Raw genomic sequence first — 22,975 nt, 5'->3', positions numbered from 1 at the left:
TGCTCTGCTAATATTTCAGTCCTGTCTTTCCCATAAGAATAGACAAGGATATGCAGTATAGGAAGAACTAAAAGCCCTACAGAAATCTTAAGAAGAAAGGGTGAAAGAATACCTTTTGAGTCATTTTGCTAGAATGTAATTAACTTTAATCTGAACATCCTACTACACTAAGTTTACATCAAAGTTTTTAAAGCAAAATAGGGTTGTGTTACTAACACTACAGTTGAGACAGACAATAAAGCTAGGAAGAGTGGGGCAAGAATGCCAGAGGTCAAAAAAACCTGTAGTACTTACAGCAACAGCAATACAGAGCATATTCTTATAATTTGGACGCGTCTGTGGATATTTACTTGACAGGATTATTTTTCATCTATGGTATGTCTCACTTTCAGATGTTCTACTGGTGATGTCAGCAATTACTGCCATATGTAAATTACCATCTGCTTTTTCTAACTTAGTATAGGGTAATTTTAAAGTAAACCTAAGTAACTTTCTTTTATGTACACTAAATAAATAAATGGTTCAATCCCTCCTTAGTTACCAGTCCACAAAGGCTCTCAAAACATTCTCATGCTTCATAAACAGAAGGGTTAAGGGTGATGTTTTATGGGAAAATATAGTCAAGGTGACATACCAATTTCTCAGGAGAATCAATAGAAGCCCTATTAACCTTGGCTGGCAGATGGGAATACTCAGGTACAGAGATGAGAAATTATTTTTGTCAGTATGTCGGTAGGAGAAATTGTGTTTTCTTATACGCTGGCCCCATGAAAGTCAGAGATGGAAATGCTTGTTTTATTGGGTCATATCATGTGCTCCCTGCCTATAACTGAAGATGTTGTAGCCTGGTGACTGAGCAGACATAGGTTAACTAGTTCATTTCCTGGCCATACAGAGTTTCTTTGAGACAGTGCTAGGATACAAAACCATTAAGGTGCTGGGAAGGCTGATTGTCAAGCATATCTAAATGTTGTTCTTATTGACAACGGGTTTTGAGATTCTGAATGGTATTTTACCTCCATTGCCCAGGAATTTGTAAGTAGTAGCTGTGTAACAGCACTCCCCTACCTGACAGGACTGTCATAAGGATAAGAAAACTGAAGACAACAAAATCCACAGATACAACAGTAATTAAGGCCATGCCAATATGGCTGGTAATGTAAAGGTGAATGCAATAAATGAGGATCATTATCAGTCATGTAGTGCAAGCATTGCCATGTTCATTCTCCACACTGTGCTTCCACAGCAAAGTACTGAAATTTCACTAGCCTACTCTTGTGTGACCTGATGATCAGCTGTCTCCCCACGCCTCTTCACAAGTACACACCATTTGCCACACATGCATCAGGTTTGACTGTATAACACTGGAAGATTCCAGTGAGTAAGGTCAGAAATTTTACTCCAACAAGTCAGAAAAGAGAGTTCTTCCTTGACAAGAAAAAAGTCAAGGAACAGTGTCAAAAGGGCCATGACCTCAAGCTGTTTGTGGGTTGTTTGTCTTTTTTTTCCCCTCTTGCTTCAGCAGTCTGTTTCTGAGACCAGCAAGGGAAATCTCTATTCATATTGTACAGCACGGAAATAAGTCACAACACTGGGATGAGCTGTACTCCCCAGCCAACCTCAGAAACCGATTAGGCAGGCAGGAAAGAATCTACACAGGGCTGCACCTACCCTGATGATGTTTTTTAAAATGCTCTATTAAAGTTTTTCTTCCACAGCCCAGTTGAGCACAGAATTAATTCTATACATATCTGTGCATGCATATATGCATACACACGAAGTTTTAGAAGCAAACCCACAACTTCAAGCTTACAATAAGGATCACAGGTCTTTCACAAGATAGGAAAGATAATAATTAGGAATGGGAGAAATAGTTCAGGTCTAATAGAAACTGTCTTTAGTCTCTTCCAAAACCAAAACAATGTATCTATTTTTAGGCACAAATGAAATCAGTTTACCTACAAAGACAGTGTTAAAAGTATTCATTTTCATGTAACTTATTAGTATATTTTCTTTTGGCCAGAAAGAGAACCTTGTCGTTGAGTGCAAAGTGTGTACAGTTTGGATTAATGTCTGAATCAAATCTTCTAAAGTTTGTCATTAATTCCTTTGACAGTTTGTCAGTTAAATATGCTTTGAACGTCTAAGTGTTCTTACATTTTTTGCAATGGCTTGCATTTGTGTAGTGGGGATTGTGCACCTGAACCAATGGATGGAACCAATGCAATGGATGGGAGCTCATGACAGTAGGGTCTTCTGCATTTCTATGTCTTTATTCTTGGTCTTGCAGCTTGGGACACTGTGTAAAACAACTGTTCCAATTATCAACCCATAAACCACTGATCAGAACCAGCAGATTCTGTAGCATACAAAGATTCATTCCCCCTTACACATTTTAGGAGGTAGAATGTGATGTTTTCGCCCTCTTTATACCCAAATTCCAAAGGGAAGCATTTCACATCTGTGATTAAATAAACACAGCATTTATAATAAAAATACATATTAAAACAACCTTTGAGGACATTTTTAGTATCTTCTATGCTTCATGTTAACTGCTTTACGAAGAAAGCTAAACAGTATTTAGCATTCAGATATTCTTAAAACTAAATAGTATCCATATATTTAAATCAGAATTTTGCTTCTATATAAAACTTTATTACATTAACTGTAGCAAAACATCCTGTTATCTGAACAAATACTATTCAAGAACTGAAAATAATTAGGTTTAAATCTTACAAACCAGTTCCTATTCACTTAAACACATTGAAAGTTCTGTGCTGTCATTATCTTGTATAATTAGACAGATTTATGATTACCTGCCACATTAAAATACAGAACAAATCAACATTTAAGTTTCATGTGACGCTTTGTTCCTTTTGTCCACACATTTTGTCAGTTAGACGGATTTTTTTTTTAAATGCTAATAGAAAACAATACAAACAAAACAATTTGATTTTTTTTTTTTTTTGCTGAGGAGACCAGGCTTCATTGATACCTGTACTGATTCAAGCAGTACTGATAGTACCGATTCATGGCGAGCATGCACAAGATTAAAAAAGCTAGTACAGTGGAAGGACAATTCAGCTGAAACAACTAAAATCTCAAGGAAGGTGACATTCTCTTCTCAAAATACAAATACCTATCAAGTAGACTGAGAAAACAATATTTAAAAGCTGCCTGCTTGACAATGAGTGATGAATAATTATATGCCTATGAAGACTTGAAAATACGGGGAGATAGATAGCCTATTCCTCAGGAAGACCCTCAAGTTGCTCAAAGATTTCTCAAACCCACTGTATCTAGTCAAACCAACGATTTTCATGCTAGAGATGATTCCAAACCACCAGATTAGAAGAAGTGGGAAGGAGGAAACCTTGATTAAGTATTGTGTTGAAATTAGGAGTTCAGGCCTCATGCATCCTGCATAGTTATCACGTGTTTCATACCCTGCTTCATCTTTACTTTCTAATTCCTCATCGCACAGGTTTCCCGTCTGATGCCAACCTGGCCTTAGCTCTTTCTCAGTCACAGAAGATAGCAACACAGTCTGTTGATGAGGACAACTGCTCCTGGACACCCCAGAGAGAAGGAAGCTGAACTCTGACCCTCTACCAAGGCTGAACCTGGAAGGAGGTACCAGCTAGAGCTTCCAGCTATGGATTAAGACAGTCATGCTCATTGCCTAAGAAGCACACAAAAAATATTTTGGTCTTGGCCACTGCAACTGTGGTTTAAGTTGCAAAGCTATATAAACTTATTTCCCTCCTGAATGGAAAAGTGATGCAATGCAGTTTTACTGACTTCATGCCAGGTCATTCCTTAACTCAACAACAAATGAAAAGCAGAACATAATTATACACACATTAGGACAAGTGTTAGGTGTTCCTTAAGAATTATAAGGATAAAAGTGTAACAGTTGAATTTTTGTAACTTTCTATTTCTTGAACAGTCAAAGTTTTGCAGCATTAAAATACAGAGGGAGCAAGCTGGGAAGAAAAGCAACTTCCCATTGACTTTATAATCTATCAGAAACCAACGCTTCTGTGAGCAGAAGTTTTAAAAAGACATACCTATAAATCAATTAAAATAACCAGAGAAGTAAACAGAACAGTTAAAGACCACAAAACTACAGTACAGGTTTCTTTAAAAAATGTCTTCTCACTTATTTTCCCTGTCTTCAATTCACTGTCTGTCCACCACGGGAAAAATTTCCTAGAGAAATAATATTTATGTAGCCAAGGTCCTGCAGCTGGAGCAGGGAAATGCACAAGATTATTGGGTGCTCTCTTACAATACAGGGCAAAGAATTACTATATTAACAATAGCAGACACAGTGTATTTTTATTATATAACTTTCAAAATTACCCATATGAACATAATAAAGGACAAAATTTCTTGCTACCCACTAAAACCTATGACCTAAGATTCATTGATAAATTAACAGGCCATTTTTTGTATTTTGCCATATTAGCTGAAAAACTAAGAACAGTACAGTTTAAAGTACTTGGCATATGGATCACAGTGCTAAAACATTCCACATTGCACTTTTACTGCAGAAATTCATTTCCAGGTAAGAACACAGCATTGCTTTTATTTTACTCACTAACGAGGATAATTGGCAGGCAACACTGCTGCTGCTCTAGATTTGTCTTTATATGGATCTCTGAAGACCACATGTGCATGCAGTGGTGACAGAAATATTTTCCATATGAGCCACTGCACATTTTAAGGTCCCTCAGCCTGGACAAGGTGAGTCCATCTGTCATTTTCTATGCTCAGTAACAATCAACCAAGAAGTTAAAAACTTCAGTGACAACTAGAGGGCAATGATCAGCTTCCAGTTGCTCTGATCATCAATCCATTTAAATTCCCTGAGCCTCTGCTGAAAACTTTTCCCTGTTTTAATTAGATCAAAGGCAGCACAAAATTTCATTAAAAGACATTTTCTTGAATCAAAACTGTTACAACTTCTCTTTTTAAAACACCCCGAAAGCAAAATACAGTTTATATCTAGACATACGAGCTACAGAGAGCGTCACCCACACGCTGTTGGACAAGGTGTTTTTTCCAGTTCACTTCCACTTTCTATTACCAGGGAAAGTAATTGCTCTGGACTTTATTAGACTGCCATAAACTTATGACAGGGCTAACAAAAGACAAAGCTCTAAAGCAGAATCACTGTTTTCAGCAGATTTACTTAAGGAAGGCGTATTATGGAACAAAACTATTCAACGATTCCTTTAAAATGCAAAATTATACATCACATTTCAGTTAGAGAGAGGGAGAATGAGTATCAAATGTGTTTTCTGCTAGTAACTTCATTAGATGGAATATTTTGTATTTAATAGTACTATGCTTGATGAATTATTTCCTAAATGACAAACAAGTAGCTGAAATTTTCTGCTTTGGTATGAAATAAGAACTTGATGAAAAACTGCTCTGATGAGAATAAAAATCTGGAAAACTGCTCTTCATGAATCAAGTAGCAACTTTTTAAAGCATAGCAGAGGCTGTTCTATTCCATTACTTAAGATTTCTCATATTAAGAATGCATAAAGTTCCTCTAATGATATGGCATACATTTTTAAAAAATAAAGTGCCTTCTGCCCTGCTACAAACTAAACATTACATATATTGCATAAAAGTTATTAAAGTAATGAAACCTGGAGTTTTTACCTGCTCACATCCCCAAAATATATCTTTTGTAAAAACTTTTTCAATCATGCACATTTTTTGCAGAAACTGAACAGAACACTACCATCTACTGCTGCAAAGAGTATCGTATTTCTCTGTATGTTAGCAAAGAAAAATTCACAAATTAGTTATCTCACAGAAAGCATATTGTATATCAAATCAAAAGAAGCTAACTTTCAAACTACTCACCTTTAGTACCTATAGGCTTTTGCAAAAAAACCCCAAAAAACCAAACAACAAAAAAAAAAACCCAAAAAACCCAAAAACCACACACTCACAAAAAACTAAACCAAAACAAAACAATAGCTTTTTTACACATGAAGCAAACAATGCAATTCTAAAATGTCTAGCAACATAAAAATCATTCACAATACAACTCTGACAAGATGATTTTTGACAAGACTTTATACTTAGCTTACCTCACCCCCAGGTCTTGCTAACTCTGCTGTTTGAAAGCAGAGCAACGTTAGTATCAGGTAGCTGACAAACATTATTACCCAAAGTTAGAGCTACCCTGGAGGAGAAAACCCTCTGCCAAGTACTAACAGCTAGCAGATGCACTTGTGTCTCAGTATCACAGCCCTTAGTTCTTCTAGGTACGACTCTCTCTCCCTCTCCCCCTTTCTATCGCACTCACTGTACGACCAGGAGCTTTGCTCTCAGCCACTGCTCTGAAGACAACTGGTAAGTTGATCTCTTCATGTAATGACTTCTCCCTGCTGGGGGAGGGGGCTCAGCCAGCAATGAGCTGGGGGGCTGTAGTTAGTATAAAGCAAAGAAGGGGAGGGACAGAAATGGTCACTGCCAAGTTATGCATCTGCTGTGATTCATGGAACAAGCTAAACGGTAACCTTTAATGCACGAGGAGGTTTGGCAGTGTGTTATTGACTTAGGCAGGCATGATTGGAGAAACAGGCTAAAGCAGCTTGCAAAAGATGCCTGTTGATGGTTAGACGGCATGTGCTACTTAAAGGTACAGCATCTCCTTTTACTGAAGAAGTTTATAATAAACAAATCATAAATTAAAAACTAATCAGGAAGCAGCCTATGGTTTTACAGTCAGCCCTACATCAGCACAATCCTGCAACCTGAATGGCCTGATCCTGCCAGGGACTTAGAATCTGCTGGCTCTCACTCCTGGCCCCCCAGGAACCCAAGTGTCCATTCGCTCTCAAGGATGTCACAACTGCTTCCTGAAATGGCCCCCATGCTTTAGGATAATCCCGGAGCAGGGTATGGATATAATCTCTCTTTTACATAGTATAGCTGAATAAAAGAAATTTTGATTTGTAACAGCCCAATGCATCAAATAACCTGCTTTGACTAAGCAAGCAGAAGTGCAAGCCTTTGAAAGTAAAATCTTCTTTTAGAAGATGAGTAAGACCTATTTTCAAGTAAAGAATAAAGCAGTATTGAAAACCTGATACAAAGCTGAATTATTACATCTCATGAGCAGACAGCTGAGTGTTTGTCCTAAAAATTAGTAAAATTGCAAAGAAAGCTATAAAAGTTGGAGGGCTTCCCTTTAGTTTAGTATGCTTGATTATAATCTCTATGCAATAGACATTTTCTTATAGTAAACTAAGCAACATAAAAATACAGAATATAAAAGAAGTTTTGAACCCCAATGGTCTAACACATTCAACAATAGAAGAACACAACTGTTTTGTAATGTATATGGACCTGTATTCCCTTTCCTTCCCTTTCTCATTTTACTTTTTAACTTCCTCTAACTTTACTGTCGCCTATTTAAGTATTTTATCATGGGAATGTGAGACACTATGTCTTCCTTAAAACTCCAACTCCTGAAGTCAAGAAATCACACTATACTCTAATCTTTCATGTAAATACATATTTCTTATCCTTACAGTTGCAGGGGGAATCTCAAAAATATGACCCAAGAATAACCCAGTCTCATATGTCTGACAGTAAACCACATGAACTCAGAATACAGGTACTTTGAAAGACCTCAAGATTTTAGGAGGCGGGAAGTAATAATTTTGGTGAAATTGAGAAGCACACCATTGTTATGTATTGCGGATTTATTTTTGCAGTTTAGTAAACTTTGTATACACAGCTGAATATATCGGATTCCTCACCCTATTTTTAAACTAGCTTTACCAACCCTTCTTTTCCTCTGCTATGAGAGGTGAAAGATACAAATATTTTCCCCCTTTTTTAATATTCAAACAAATCATACCAACAGAATACTTTTATGTATTAGCTTTCAGAATTGTAATTACATACAGTCGAACTCCTAAACCAGTATAGAAAATTATCATTCTCAATGCTGTTTAAATTCCGAATTCTGCTGTATTTGAATTTGGATATCTGGTTCTCCAGCATAATAAAATCTGACCTGTATTAACCACACATCATTGTCAGTACGCCTCTTCCTTCTCAGGCCTTTCCTTTTACAGACTACTATTATTGTCCATAAAGAGTAACATCTCTTCTCCTGCCTAACTGGACTCACAATGCTGTTTCTCTTCTACAACTACAGAGAAGCCTGTCCTTTTAGCCTCTCAAATCAGCAGAGCACCTTTCATAGGTGAACCTTTTTTCCCCCCTGTCGTTATGCAGCCTTGCAGCACTGTGGTTCTGGCAGCATTACTGCCAATATCTGCTAGCACTGTGTTCAGTGAGGGCATGCCAGGTAGGAACCAAAGCAATGCAGGCCAAGCAGGACTAGGAGTCTCAACGGCAGAAGAATCCCCTTCAGCTGGCTCCCCTCGAGGGACAGTACAAGCTTAAGAAGATCTAAAAAGCCAGAGTGAGAGCTTCTCTATGGAGCTCATGAACAGCTCTTCCAAATGTTCTGAATGATCATAAGCAGCCAGCCACAGTTGTAAGAATGGTGACTGACAGCCAAACCCGCAGTTTTTGAAAACTTGACACTGTAACATTAATTGTACTTTCTGACAAAAATCATCCAGAACTCTCTACTACTATGTTGATCTCACAAATACAACACCTCCCTTCAAGACCTACATGAAAGAAGCATTTTCCCCTTTTTAGGGCAAGCTAAAGGTTTGCAGATTACACCATTGTGCTGACAGCTAAATGTAGAGCTGCCATTACAGGTACTTTGTACACTGGTTGGCTATGGCAGAGTCTCCAGACCAAAAATGTAAAGCCAAATAAACTTAAGGAAATTTTCCATCAAAACCCTGTCAGGAAGCCAACTTGTCCTTCCATATTTTTTTGAAATATCTAGACATACCACAAAAGGAAAAAGGATAGTGAGCAAACAGCCAACTAAACCCGAGCTCAAAACACTTCCAACATGAGAGCTCCAACTATGTACTTAAAACTACTGTTCCAGTGCTTGAAAAAGTTTAAAAAGAATAGACCATTTCAGATGTTGCAGTGTGTAACAAAAACTCCCATGATGAAAGTTGCTTCATGCAGATTGACTACTATTTCCATAAAACAAAGCTTTGCCTTGTTCTGCAGTTCTTCACAAAGTGAACTCATTTTTGCGAATAAGTGTATAGCACAGGCACAAAATTGCCAATCCTCTCTTTTTTAATGGCACGTAAAAAAGCAGAATTAAAAAATTTGAAGTGTGATTTTTAGTCTTCTCTTTGCTGATCATTCCAGAAAGCAGTACACCCTCTGTAAGTAATAAAAAACCTTATCAAAGTCTAACCGAATATTATTAGGATGAGTTTCTGAGCACAGAAAACTGTACTACATGCCCATTTAATAAGTCATATAACTAATTATTTCCATATGCATTTATTTTTTCCTCTACAAAAACATACAGGAAGAATTCGCTGAAATCCAGAAGCTGGCATTCTGTTCTCCATATTAAGACAAGAGACCTGTCCATACCTGCTACTATGATTTCAAGCTTTATCCAACTGAACTGGATGGAATCGTGCATGTTCACAACCACAGCCTTTCTTTGAAGCACAAAGTAACTTGAAACTTAACACTATGCCAAACTTGCACCACTGCAACCAAGATCAGAATTTCTCTGCAAAACTCAACAATCACTACACTAGAGATTACAAAACTATTGGTGCAATAGAAAAAAAAGTTTATGACTGCAGAGCTATTTCAGATACAAAATTCAGCAGTAGCAAAAAGAGTAACCAAAATACTTGGCAACAGTAAAATGGAAGAAATAAAATATCTCTAATTTCAACACAAAAGTATCCTTGCTTTTACTTAGAAACATACAAACATAGAAAAATAATACCGTAACTATTTTAGGTATATAATTTAAATAGAAAATCCAAAATTATTTCTTTTTTAAAAACAGAAAAAAACATCAGAATCTTTTGAGGAAAGCTCCTATCTCTTACTCTCAGAAATTTAAATACACAAAATACACAATGGATCTTTGGATAGTACAGTTCTCATTAAAAAAGTGCTGACTTTCATCTGTGAACAGATTAACTGTCAGTCTCCAGGGGTTTGTAAATATCAATCAGAGTATGATGTTTGCTTACGAGCTACCTCCTGAGGAAATTGCACCTAAATCTCAAACAAGGACAAGTTTGTTAAACTTATCAAAAATAAGCAATTTCTCTTCCACGTCTCTCAGCCTTCCTGTAAATCCACATGAAATCATGAACAGTATGCTCAGGTAAAAATCACTCACTTCTTTCTGCTAAAGGTATATTTGCTTAGAAAGCTGACCAGATTCCTAATATAAAAGTAACAGTAAGAGAAAACATGAGTCAAAACAACACTTTAAAGACTTCCTTTCTACTTCCCACAGCTTTAATATTCGTAGAGCTTAACTCTCAAACTCTTAAAGCAAGGTAACATGAAGTATAACTATGTAATTCAGGCTGAACTACTTTGGAACAAGACAACGCTTTCTGTGTATTTCAAAGTATTAATACGTACAAATGAAAATCATTAGTCTAATTCACATTTTGTCACTGCAGGTGCAATGTCAATGCTACTGAATTTGGGAGGAAGCAGAAGGTCGACCAGAATGTCCGCTGGTAGGTACTCAGCTGAAGCATGTAAACTGATGAACTATTTAAAAGGAAGATAAGGGCTGAAACAAGTCTGCAGCTACAGCATAACCCATAAGCCCTTAAACTGCTTCTTAAAACAAGTATTTAAAATAGCATTCTGTTAATTTGCTTTGGCCAGACACCATCTTCCTGGAATCACTAACAGTAAAGCAAATTAAGTAGACACTGCATATTCTATTATTACTTAAGAAAAGGTGTTGTTTATTTCAATGTTCCATGTAAAAATTTAACAGAAAAAAAAAAAAAAGGCTGAATGTACTCAAAATTTGGTACAAATTATATGAAACGCCAATGAATAACAAAAGAAAAATCAAGTGGAAAATCTACAATGTTTCAGTTTTATTTAATTGGTCGTCTTCCCAGTTAGTGATCTACAGGATACTTACAACAAAAAAGGAACAAAAGTTTAACATAAAATCTTATCTGCTTGACAAAGTCATGTGTAAAGACAGCTGCCATATTTAAATCTGTCAGATAGGCATTTCTAATAATTATTTCATTTCTTCTGGGAAGCATTACCTTCTGAATTTATTATTCAGATATTTTAAGGTTAGAATAAATAACTGCTGTCCTTTAGCATGAACTACTGAGACACACTGGCCACAAAACTTCACTCAAAATTTCTTATATAAGTTTTCTTGATTTAAAAAAAAAAGTGTTTAATTAAACACTTGAATAATTAAACACTTGAAATAAAGAAGTCTCTTGCCACCCCATGTGCGTCTCTGAGTAGTCACGGAATAGAGACTGCAGAAAGAATGTATTTTCGTTGAAGATAAAACAGTATACTGAGGAGGATGCATGCAAAAAAATGCCGCTCCCTGCCCTGCCTTCTTGGATTCAGGAAATACTGCAGCTGAACCACCAAGGGATTTCCATGGAGGCTTTTACATCCACTTCACTGGTTTCTACATTTCACAGGCCAGACAGGGGGAAGAGAGCAGAAGATTCTCTCCTATACTCTCCCTTCCTTAGTTAAAGCATTTCTCCTTGCTATTGTGTTCCTTTTGAAAGAGGCATGCTCATAGAATCACTTTGGTTGGAAAAGACCTTTAAGATCATCGAGTCCAACCTTTAACCTAACCCTGCCATCCACCACTAAACCATGTCCCTACTCACACTGAATCTGAATTTCATCAGCACCTCTATCTTTTGTTGACCAAGAACAGATGAAGTAACAGTAGGTACAAGAAGGACCAAGAAGGAGTATTTGGACTTTTATACACGCCACTACACAACACAAAACCCACACAGCTTGTGAAGGAAGTCAAAGTGTGAGCTGTGTATTACAGCCTAAAGGTTAAGTATATGGAGCTCTACAAGAGCAAACCCCAGACACTAATCACCTTGGAATAAACAAGTCCCAGCCTCACACATATTTCAGTGTATCTCAGCATTTTTTCTTGGTTGAAGTTTTAACTCAATTTAAGTGTTTTGGATACTAACGTTTTTCCAAGTAAATCCAAATGTCTTATTTGTACACTTTTGCTCAAATTTTTTTATTAAGAAAGCAGCTGACTTCACATAATTTCTTGTCCAAAGAAACCTTTAAGGGGATAGTTATGCCCATATAAGAATTCCTTTCAAGACCAAAATATTGATTGTCTACCAGAAGATACCGTTGCTTGGGGCAGCTGTTACCTTACATAACAAAGCTAGGAATATTTTTATCTATCTGTGTGTCTGATCATTTTTTGATCCCACTGTACATTTATGGAAAAGACAAAGGATGCTGTGGATAAAAGATCTTAAAGAGTTTAATAAATTATTCCATACAGTTGCTTTCTGTCCTTACTAATGCTTTTATTAGTTAATCACTTTCCAACTTACTTTTTAACTTCTATTCTTGCTTATTTCCCTTCCTAAATGGAACGATCCTCACTTTTCCACTTGTTTCTCATCTAAAGTCACTCCACGTTCCAGCTTTTCCTCCGTTTCTCATCTTTTTTTGTTTCTTTGTTGTGAGGAAATAGAGATCTGATCAGATCAGTTTAGAAAGCACACCATTAAAAAAAGGTATTATTGCATCCTGTGGAAATCCTGTAAGTTTCAAGTAGGCATTTGTATATAATTAGGTCAGCCCACCTTAGGTCACATTACTGGAAGTTTGTCAGTTACTTCAGGAATAACATGTTAGTCTTCATTATCATAATCTTTTTCTCCTCTCACTACTGGCAATGCATGGTGCTTTTAAACTACAGTCAAACCCTGAAAAGGATACCTGAGCATCTCCTTCCTCTTCTCCCTACTCTTAACTTCTTAAAGCTCAGATTTTTGATTACAAAGCCAGACTTTACTGAAAAGGTCCACCTTCAAAGAGCTGAATATTAACCTCAAATTGATTTATCATCTTGAATCTTTCCTTCACTACTAAATCTATGATCTCTTTCTCTTTTCTGGCATTACAGTGTGCTAGAGGGAGGAAAAGACCCATGGTTGTCACCTGCCCAGGGCTCAGCTAGAATGCATATTTTTTGTGGCCATATTCCAATTTTATGTATTTCGATGATAGAATTCTGGTTTATATCCCAAGTTCTCAAAGCACCTCTTTGCCTCCCCAGACAGTAGTTGCATAGTGCAAGTAGAATAAGATGACATTTATGAGGCATTCCTTCCTCTGCCCAACACTACATTTTGACTGCAGAACAAGTGGACACCATGCTTTGAACTCTTAATTTTTATGAATACCATTCATTTTATGACAGAAGTTTTTCTCTCTGCATTTGTTAATCAATGTCTTCTGTTTTTCTAATAAGGCATTAAGATTTTTAGCACCATAGTCTCGTCCTCCTCACACTTCAATATTCTTTTCTTACCTATTTTCATAACACATGATCCAACATTATTCATGCTGCCTTCTATCTCTTCCTATACACAAAGAAGTGGTGAAACCAAAAGGAAAAGGGTTCTTTCATGGATCATATTTAATCTCTTTCTTTGTATGTATAAAAACCCAGACACATTTCTAGAAAACTACCTCTCATCACACTAGTTTCACATAAAGCATTTTGATCTGTGTTTCATGTTGAAGTGTAGCAAATGAGCAGCCGCATAAAAATAGGAACTGAAGGAAAAAGCATGCCTTACCCTTTAAAATATTTGAATGGGTTTGAGTGGAAATAAACTACTTGGTACCACTGCTATATACTTTACCTAAAATAAGAAATGGGACTAGGCCTGTTTGTCCTTTAAAAAAAATAAATCCCCCAAAAAAACTTTAAATCATTTTTAACTAAACCAAATTAATTATAAATTACACAAATAATACATGTCTCTCTCCTATGAAAAGTAAGCCTCCTCCTAGAGAAAACATTAACATTCTATATATAAATTTGCATGATGGTGTTTTCGAATCTTTCACTTCTTCATGAGGGATAAAGGCTAATACTTCTAACTCTACATGTAGAAAGTATTTTAAAGATACACTAAGGAAAAAGGTGAGGCCTCTGGATCATGTAAGTAAATTTATTTTTTAATTACGAAACCAAAGAAACAGAGGTCCTGGCAGAAAAGCACCAAACTGCATGACGCAATAGGCCATGACCTATGCTACTAATCCTCCTATGAAATCAGAATTATAAAGGAAAGTCTTTTTTCAGGTCCAAAACTACAACACATTACAAGTAGATTTTAGCACTAACACACATTTTCCCAAGTGTCCAGATGGCAAATATCAAACATGCCATCATAAAATGATGGGAACAAGCTGTCTCCAAGAGAAAACTAACCAGTTAGGATTGCAAACGTAATTATAATTTTCAATTTTCCTTGGAAATGTTCTTGAAATTCATTCAGAGGAGGAAGCCCTTGTAGAACATGTTTTCATGCATATATTTCACCTGTCCTCTTACATTGGTATAAATCTCAAAGCCATAATCATAATCTTTTAGACAGGGGAAAACAGATTAGAAAGAATTTTGAAAATCATTGTGAGTCCTCCCCAGGAGTGGATCGACTATAGCACATACTAGTCCAATAGGCAGGACAGTCTGTGGTGACAAGGCAGGTTCAGGGTCAAGCCAAGAAGTCAGTCCATGGATTAGGGTGCAAATCAGCAGGGTCCATGGCTAGGTGGACACATGGCTGTGGCTGAGCTGGAGAGAGGCACGCCTCCAAGGTAGTTCAAGCAGGGGCTGAAGGCACAGGGCTGAATTTAAATGGGGCTACTGGTCCCATGAGCAGAAATGTGGCGGTAGGCCTACCAGGGTAAGGCTGGTCTCGGACATTAAGGCTGTAGCATAAACAGGGCCCTGAAAATCTGTGCCTATGCCAAAATTCACATTGCTAACCACATGCATACAGGGCTAGCAATAGTAGAAATCAACTAAGCAAAAGGAAGACGTTAAGACTCTGTATCAGGCAGTAGATAGACAGTCCTGAAATAGAGGTAACCTTGAGAAAGGAGCCAGCACTGCATACATTACACACACTATTTAGGGAACAGGACTAGATCAGCATTCCTCCCAACAAAAGAACGTAAACATCAGACCAGGAGACATACAGCTGGAGCACCAGAGGCAAAGACAGTTCTGTAGCACAGGCAACTCTGTTCTCTGATGTCACAAAGGTACTGAACCAGAGCTTACTTCAGATCCAAAAGAAGAAAGGAAAAAAATCTTGGAAGACTTGTATTCACGATCAAATTGTATTTTCTGTAGTTTATGGGAACACCAGGTTTTTCCTCTCTTCTTCTGACAGAAAAAAATGAAAATAGCTGCTGTGTTCCCAAAGGAGACGTATATGCTTGGCTGAAGACTTGAGATTTAATTGCAATACTGATCAAAACACACTGGATTAAGCTCTCATCCTGAAACCAAATACAGGAAGAAAGAGGAGGAAGATTTCCAAAGTAATTTCATTACACAACCCAGATACCTGAAGTGAGCAGAGAGAACTAATCTCATACTAATGTAACTTATGCTTTGGGCAGCAACCACATCCCAACTTTTCCTGTCTAGTTACAAAACTCCTGAGCCAAAGATGCAATTACTCCTTCCCAAAATCTCTTCATGTTCTGTTTGATTCCATCTTCCCACTTCACCTCCTCTTCCAATAAGACCATCTGATCTAAGCACACTATAGCATATAACCTGCCCCTAACTGCATCGCAAATTAAAAGAATTAACACTAGCCCAGGTCAAAATCTACCCCAACAGTAGACCAAAGGCTCATTTTTCATCACTGGGGGTCCGTGCCAGGTCAAGAACGCACAGCACCAACAGATCAGTTACACTGCTGGTACAAATTAGGTACAAATTAGAAGCATAGCTGCAGTGCAAGAACAAGGCTTCTCTTTCTCTGCAGATTTATACCATACAAAAAATTCAAAAAAAATGAATGAACTTTTCTTTTAATTAAAGAGAAACTGTGTATCTTTAATGTCTTAATGAAAACTTAATTCTGGGGAAATCTGTTTGCTTACAAAATAGATTTTTGGATAGTTTATCTTACAAATGTGCTTGTTTTTAAAGTAACCACATCAAACACATGTTGCCCACTAGAACCAAATGAACTATCAGTATATGCGTGCTCTTCCACCTGTCTGGACTCTGGACAGTGGTCCCACATGCTTAAAAGTTTGGGAAGCACACAGATGGAGCAGATACCTGGACTTTACTCCATTTTTCTAGGCATCTGGCAAACACAAATGCCATTTACAAAGAGAAAATGGCCAATTCTTGTGCATGGTTGATTTCTGCAACACAAGAAATTGGAAACATACAGCTATGTTAAATCCTGAGCTACGTGACTTGTATATAAATTCTGAAAATTCATAGGCAGCTCAAACTAGATAATGAGGATCTTAAAATAATTACGCATTATTGTGTCTCAAATCTTTCATTTACAATATGATCAGCAACTCACAGAACTGATAAATACTTGTATAAACAGCTGATAAGTCTCTGAGTACTCAGAGTTATGTCCAGTATAATTTAACTTGAAATTCGTCTTCCTGAAACAGACAACTGAAACAAGTTCAGTACTATCAAACTTTCTCATGGGATAAACAGCAGGCTTAAATTCAGGAACACTTTTTTACTATGTATGGAGGAAAGTCAAGCCCTAAATGACTGCATGAAAATAGTCTGATACTCTGAAAAAATCTTTTTAAAAGTTAGTTAACATGCCATTTTATTTTTAAGCAGTTATGTACTACACAGCTAAACCTACAGTGTACAGTGTAAAACCTCTACATAATGGCACAAAATCTGGAAATACTGTTTGCTGATAACAAAGTGTAAATAAATATAATATGAACACTAATGGGAAAAAAAAGAACTTCTTAAAAGGCCACATAGAACAAAGGAAGTGAGGAAACATTCTCTACGTATATTTTGAAAGACGCAAATGGCGCTGATTACTTTATCCCCATGCTCAGACTGTCTACGTGGGTTAAAGCTAGCAATAACACCAGTTCTAATCTTAAAGGCCCATAGAGAGACATAAAACTTGACTGTTTGAGAAATCTGGTTGTAAAAGCACATCTGTGCGGCCAACACCATCACACGGCTGGAAAACAATCAGAATTCCAACAAAAAGCAAGTGAACAAAACCACAGAAAATTCCTTCAATGTGAAAGGAAGATTTCCTTCTAAAGATTTCCTGCACAGTTCCAAGTCTTTTCAATACAGTGACTTCACAGTTGTATGGATCATGTCTTAAATAGTTTTCAGCCAATGTTTCAGGGAAGACTTCCTCACAATGAACTATTTCTCAATGAATATATCGCTTAATTTTTATATACAGCTCCACATGATAGCTCATGTTCAATGAAACAAGTAATGATACTCACCAGTGAGTTGTTATTTTCCTAGCGTAACAGCATTATAACCCTGCTGTTCCACTGGTAGCATATTTAGTTAGGTTTGACTTGCCTTTTTCACATTTATTTCGCAAACCACCTATCACTGCTGATTTAGATACGCTATCAAGGGATTAGTGCAAGTATCTAAAACAGTTACAAAATTAAGAATTCAAATATATATACACATATAAAAATGTATTTCTTCCATCTTTAACTGTTTGTTTGGAGTTTTTGGGGGGTTTGTTTAGCTTGCTCATTTCACTGTGGAGATTACTGTAAGAAGAGATGACTCTTGAAAGATAATGAACTTAGTGATACTTCCCATAGGAAAGAAACTCTAGTAGCAAATAGCATCACATAATAGCCAACATTATCATTATGCTTGGGCAAGCTGGAGAGGGATTTCTCAAGGAAACAATTATCCTACAATACAGATCTCCAGGTTACCCTCAACGGAGCTATTACAACTTCTACCAGTTAACAGGGGACCTCCCAAGAGAATTCATGAAATTCATCAGAACACCCAGATTTCTAAAGTGTCCTGGTCTAATGGATATGGTCCAAATTGTTAGTGATAGGAATTTGTCCAAGTGACTTAAACCTGAGATTAACGATTGTTTATTCAGAATCACCAATACACACTAGCCAGGTATGCATTACAACCATGCTCCAATAGGAAAGACAATGCCATCTTAATTCCTAATTTGTAAGGATTAGGATTCTTCTAAAGCTGCTGATCAATCCAATTACTGATGATCTTAAAGCACTACAGATATTTCAAACTTCACCTCACCAGACAAAAGAGATTCCAGAAAAAAAACACATCTCAAAAAAAAGGTGATTATTTTGCTCTCTTTGACTGAGGAAATTTCAAGTAAGCCTATGGTGTAACACAGAACTGAATTTTCTTTTAAGCTCTCTCCTACTTTCAAAGGTTAGTAGTCTAGCCATTGAACCATCAGTCATGCCAGCAGCCTGTCCATTAATTTAAAAAAGAATTACTCAAAGCTACATAGCAACGCAGTGATATGAGCTAGTGAAGGATGATAGGTATGACTAATACCACAGCTACTCTGCTGATATATTTGGAAGCCACTGGAAGATCTAACTGAGAGCTTGCCATGATACAAGACAGCTGCATGGAGAATGCTATTTATTAATACTTGTCATCTGGAAAAAGTATACAAAGATACATAAATTCCCCGAAACACAAATAAGCAAAAAAACCAGACACCATTTCCAAACTGGAAGTTTTGTTTTGTCTATATAAGTTTGCAGGTTTGTCACTACCTGTTTTACAAGCAAGTTTACAATTAAATACCGTCATTTTACCCCTTTCCAAGGAAATACACCAAAAAAAGTGCAATGATAAGGTTTTCAGTATATGTTCTTACCCACACAATAACAAATAACCAAATAATGTTTTGAACTGTTAAGTGTAGAATCTTTTCTTTTTTTTGGGTCCTCAAGCCTGCAAAATAATAGTTTTATAGTGTCTTAGTTAATTTATATTGAATCAGAAAAGGTAAGATTGACTGGAGATTGATTGCTGCTTTTTCAATCTCATTAACCATTTCTTTTTACTGAAAATGAATGATACTCTTCACTCTTATGAAATGTTTCATAGACAAAAACTCACAGTGCAAAATTCTACACAATATGCTAGAATAGAAGCCTAGTTCATACAAAGCATATATTGTTTCAAATTTCTAAATGCATTATGTGCAAGCAGATCAAGAGAATACTTTAGTATACATGCTAAAATGTGATGGTAAATGGCATTATACAAATTCAATCTGCCATGGACCACTGACAACTACTTATCCAAAGCCAAAATAGATAAAGATTAAATCAAGCATTAACCTATGAATTAAAGTATTTATTATGAAGTATTATCATGGAAGACTTAACAAAGCTTTTAAAATCTCACTCTTTAACTTTCTGAGCACTCCTTTTACATCAAACGGATTAATGTTAATCTAACTGTAGTATTATCCAGGTCTCTAATGTCATTTTCAAGTAGACTCCTCTGTAATACCTGGTATTAGTCCCTTTTCCTCACAGTTTCTCAGCTTGATTGCTACCAACAGGCAACTAAACAGCTACTTTGCCAATATTTTAGAGGGAAATAAAACTAACTGCTTCTCCAACAAATGTTTGTAAACAGCCTGACTCCTTGGGGGATGGTCTTATAGGTAAATCTTAACTTTAGATGTAAAACATTTAAACTAAGTAAGTGCCACATATTGCTTGTTTTTCTCTCATTTTCATGTCTTGTGACGTTGGTACAGTAGAATCAGCAGGTTCTATGTGAACTAATTCTTAGGACATAACATGTTTTGTCACTTCTGACGATTTTTTGCAACCTAGAAACACTAAAGAAAGTGTTTAGTAAAGACTGGATTTCAATTTGTAACCTTTATTTCTAGAAAAAAACCTGACCTTTTGCTTTCCTCTAAAAAAGTGTAACTGTGAAGGATTCAATGTCAGATACAGTACTTAGTTTTACCTATAAAATACTCTTACATCCATATCTAGAAAATCATTAATATATCTAAGAAGAAAGAAATTTCCCAGAAATCGCTCTGTAAGATCACTATTATATGTATTATTAGGGAGAGCATAAACAACTTCAAGAGTATCAAGAAATCACCAATTAGGTTCTTCAGTATGTCTATCCTACTACCTTAGCACTTTCAACTGTTGCCTTTAAATTTGTGTAGGAGTCACAGACTATATTCATTGTGGAGAAAACTACAGTAGACATACATAATTCCACATCTAGCCTTCATGCTATTCACTGCCAAGGTGGTTTGGCAAGCAGTGAAGATATTTCAAAGGAAAACATACAGGGCCTCGCTCAGCCATATTAATGCTCCTTCACATTCCTCTTGCAATACTATACTGCCCCTAAGGCTTACTTAGGTACAAGAACATCTTCACCAAGCAGGGCTTTCAAAATAAAGACCAATGTGGCGAATCCAACATCAGCACCAGTACTTAGCTTTCACCTTCACACAATAGCCATATTACTAAAAGAAATTGTAGTTACATGAGAACAAAAAGTGATGTATAGGTTTAGAATTGCAATACAGTATGACTTTCCCAAAAAATTTTAAAATTAAGAAAGTCTGCTGATTTCACCTGGCTGTTTCGCATTAAAAAAAAAAAAACAACAAAAAAACAAAAAAACAACAACAAAAAAAAAAACCCAAACCCTACAGACCTAAATAAATAAGTAAGCATGCCATAGCAGCACTGCAGAGAATAACTCTAGACAAAGAATTTTTTTAAATGGGAATAATAGAAGGGAAGTGGTGACTGTCCAATATATGGCTGAAAAAAAAAACCATTCAGACACCCCTTCCCCAGCGAATGTCTTCTCTAAGCACGTTTATGTTATGAGTAATCTAGCACATTGTTTTTATTGGAAGAATATATAGCTTTTTAATCCAAAAGAGAGTAAACACCCATCATGCTTAATTTAACATTCCTCTTACAAACTGAAAAAAAAAACAGGAAAGTTTGATTGGTTACAGTATAGTGCATCTTACACTAAAAGGACAAAGAAAATTGTCAGAACTATGGTTCTGAAAAAAAAGTGCTGAAAGCAAAATACCCTCTTGCATTTACTTACGTAACAAAAAGCAGCTAGAGAATTTGAAGCCAAACTCATCAATATAATTCCTAAATCATAATGAGAAAAGACAGCAGATAAGAGCTGCTGGGCAGTAATGACTGTTACTAGTTTATCAGACGTGATCAGAGTTGACCACAGAAGAGTTTAGAAACATGATTTTAAGGTAGCTTTGGTTTTACTTTGGTTTTAGTAAAACTATAGAGAACATTTTCATAAGAGTCAAACTTTTGAATGCATTGCATGCTGGACCCATCTTGGTCATAATTTGTACAGTATGTGTATAAGTGACAGATTCGCAACAAATTCTGAGCCGGAAGTTGCGTTTGAATTAGTTCCAAGTCCAGAAAAGTGAATGGAATTACATTAAAGAAATATAATCATTTAGTTTTACACAAAATTAAGTTCTAATGCATTTGCTCTAGAAAAGACTTGTTAGGCAACATATGACAATCCTGCATCTAATTCCGCAGTTCTGCAGTAAATTCAATCAGGCCTTAGCATACCCCCAGTTTAATACTTCTATTACTACTCACATCAATCACACAGTGCTTAATCTGAACATACATGTGCTTAGTCTGTGGAGACACTTTGTAAGACAGAAATTCCCAGGAATAAATTGAGCATGTGAACCTACCTATTTAAGGAGATTAAACCCACTACAATAGTAACAGAATAAACACAACACTCTTCTGAAACAGACTGATAGTACTTTTTCATATCTCTTGTATCACCCTTTTGCAAACACCATCTTAAGATTTTTAGACTAGTTCCCTATCAGTTCATGTAAAAGGCTATGAAGTCTTAAAAATGCACCTAATTCTGTCTCCATTTGGAAAAAAAACTCCAGCAAACCCAAATTCTTGACACTTACCTTACAGTCCCTCTTTGTAGATCAGAAGCTGGCCAGGGAATAATCTTTCCTTTTACAGCTAAAATTCTAATCAAGTCCGAGTTTAAACAGAAATTCAGAAATATTTTTGAGAAAATAAAAGTCTTAAACTTCTGTGATTAATTTTACTTTCTTCTAATAATTTATGTCAAAGTCCTCCTTCCAACTTACATATACGTGCAACTGTTCTTCGGTCAACACTATTCTGCTTAATAGGTACACACTATGCACAGAGCTTTCTTTAGTTGATTAAAACATGCTCTCATTGCACCCATCAGCCATGGGAAAGCTGAAGAAAAAACCTGAAATCTTGATGATAAAGAATTTCTTTAGCCTTCAAAAGGAAAGCATACTCAGGAATGCTCCATTTAACATGGAAACAGCAACAGATACAGCTTCCAAACTCAAATATCACAGGACCTGAAATTCTGTCAGCACAGAGGCCAAACTGTGATCATCATCTGTACAGAGATTCAGCACCAACCTTCATTTTGCCAGTGCTATTTCCAAATCTGCCTTTTTTTTTTTTTTCATTGGAGAACTGCAAATGCACGGCACCTCTAGAATCTGTACCTTGTTCAGCTACAGCCTGCGGAACAACTACCTATCAATTCAGAGAGGATGTGGCCAGACCAACTTGGTGTAATCTGGCAACCTTTATCATCATATAGCTGGCAGATCTTTAAGGAAGTGGTCCACAGAGCGCAAAAGCTCTCGATCCCTAGCTGTAAGAAATCAGGCAAAGAAGGGAAGAGACCGGCATGGCTGAGACAAGAGATGCTGGAAACTAAGGAGAGGAAGAGGGAACTGCACAGGCAGTGGAAGCAGGGACAGGCATCCTGGGAAGAGTATAGGGAAGCGGTCAGGTGGTGTAGGAATGGGGTCAGGAAGGCCAAGGCGCAGCTGGAACTAAACTTGGCTAGGGATGCGAAGAATAATAAGAAGGG

The 22,975-nt window shown here is 36.6% G+C and overlaps 1 protein-coding gene across 2 annotated transcripts in view; it reads right to left on the bottom strand.

The window, feature by feature from the left end:
- The window catches only part of THSD4 (thrombospondin type 1 domain containing 4), a 304,440-nt gene that overhangs the window by 127,930 nt on the left and 153,535 nt on the right, over positions 1 to 22,975 (bottom strand). The window contains exon 1 of one of the 2 annotated variants that reach the window (XM_009643971.2): positions 6,114 to 6,185. The exons of the other annotated variant lie outside the window; for it this stretch is intronic. Coding sequence (XP_009642266.1) covers positions 6,114 to 6,185 — 72 coding nt within the window. Of the gene's footprint in view, positions 1 to 6,113; positions 6,186 to 22,975 lie in introns of those variants that run through there. 2 annotated transcript variants of the gene reach the window in all.

This window comes from Egretta garzetta, unplaced genomic scaffold, assembly GCF_000687185.1.
Source record: "Egretta garzetta isolate BGI_Z169 unplaced genomic scaffold, ASM68718v1 scaffold287, whole genome shotgun sequence".
In the NCBI taxonomy this organism is placed as follows: domain Eukaryota; kingdom Metazoa; phylum Chordata; class Aves; order Pelecaniformes; family Ardeidae; genus Egretta; species Egretta garzetta.
This window is presented reverse-complemented; position numbering and strand designations above follow the sequence as displayed.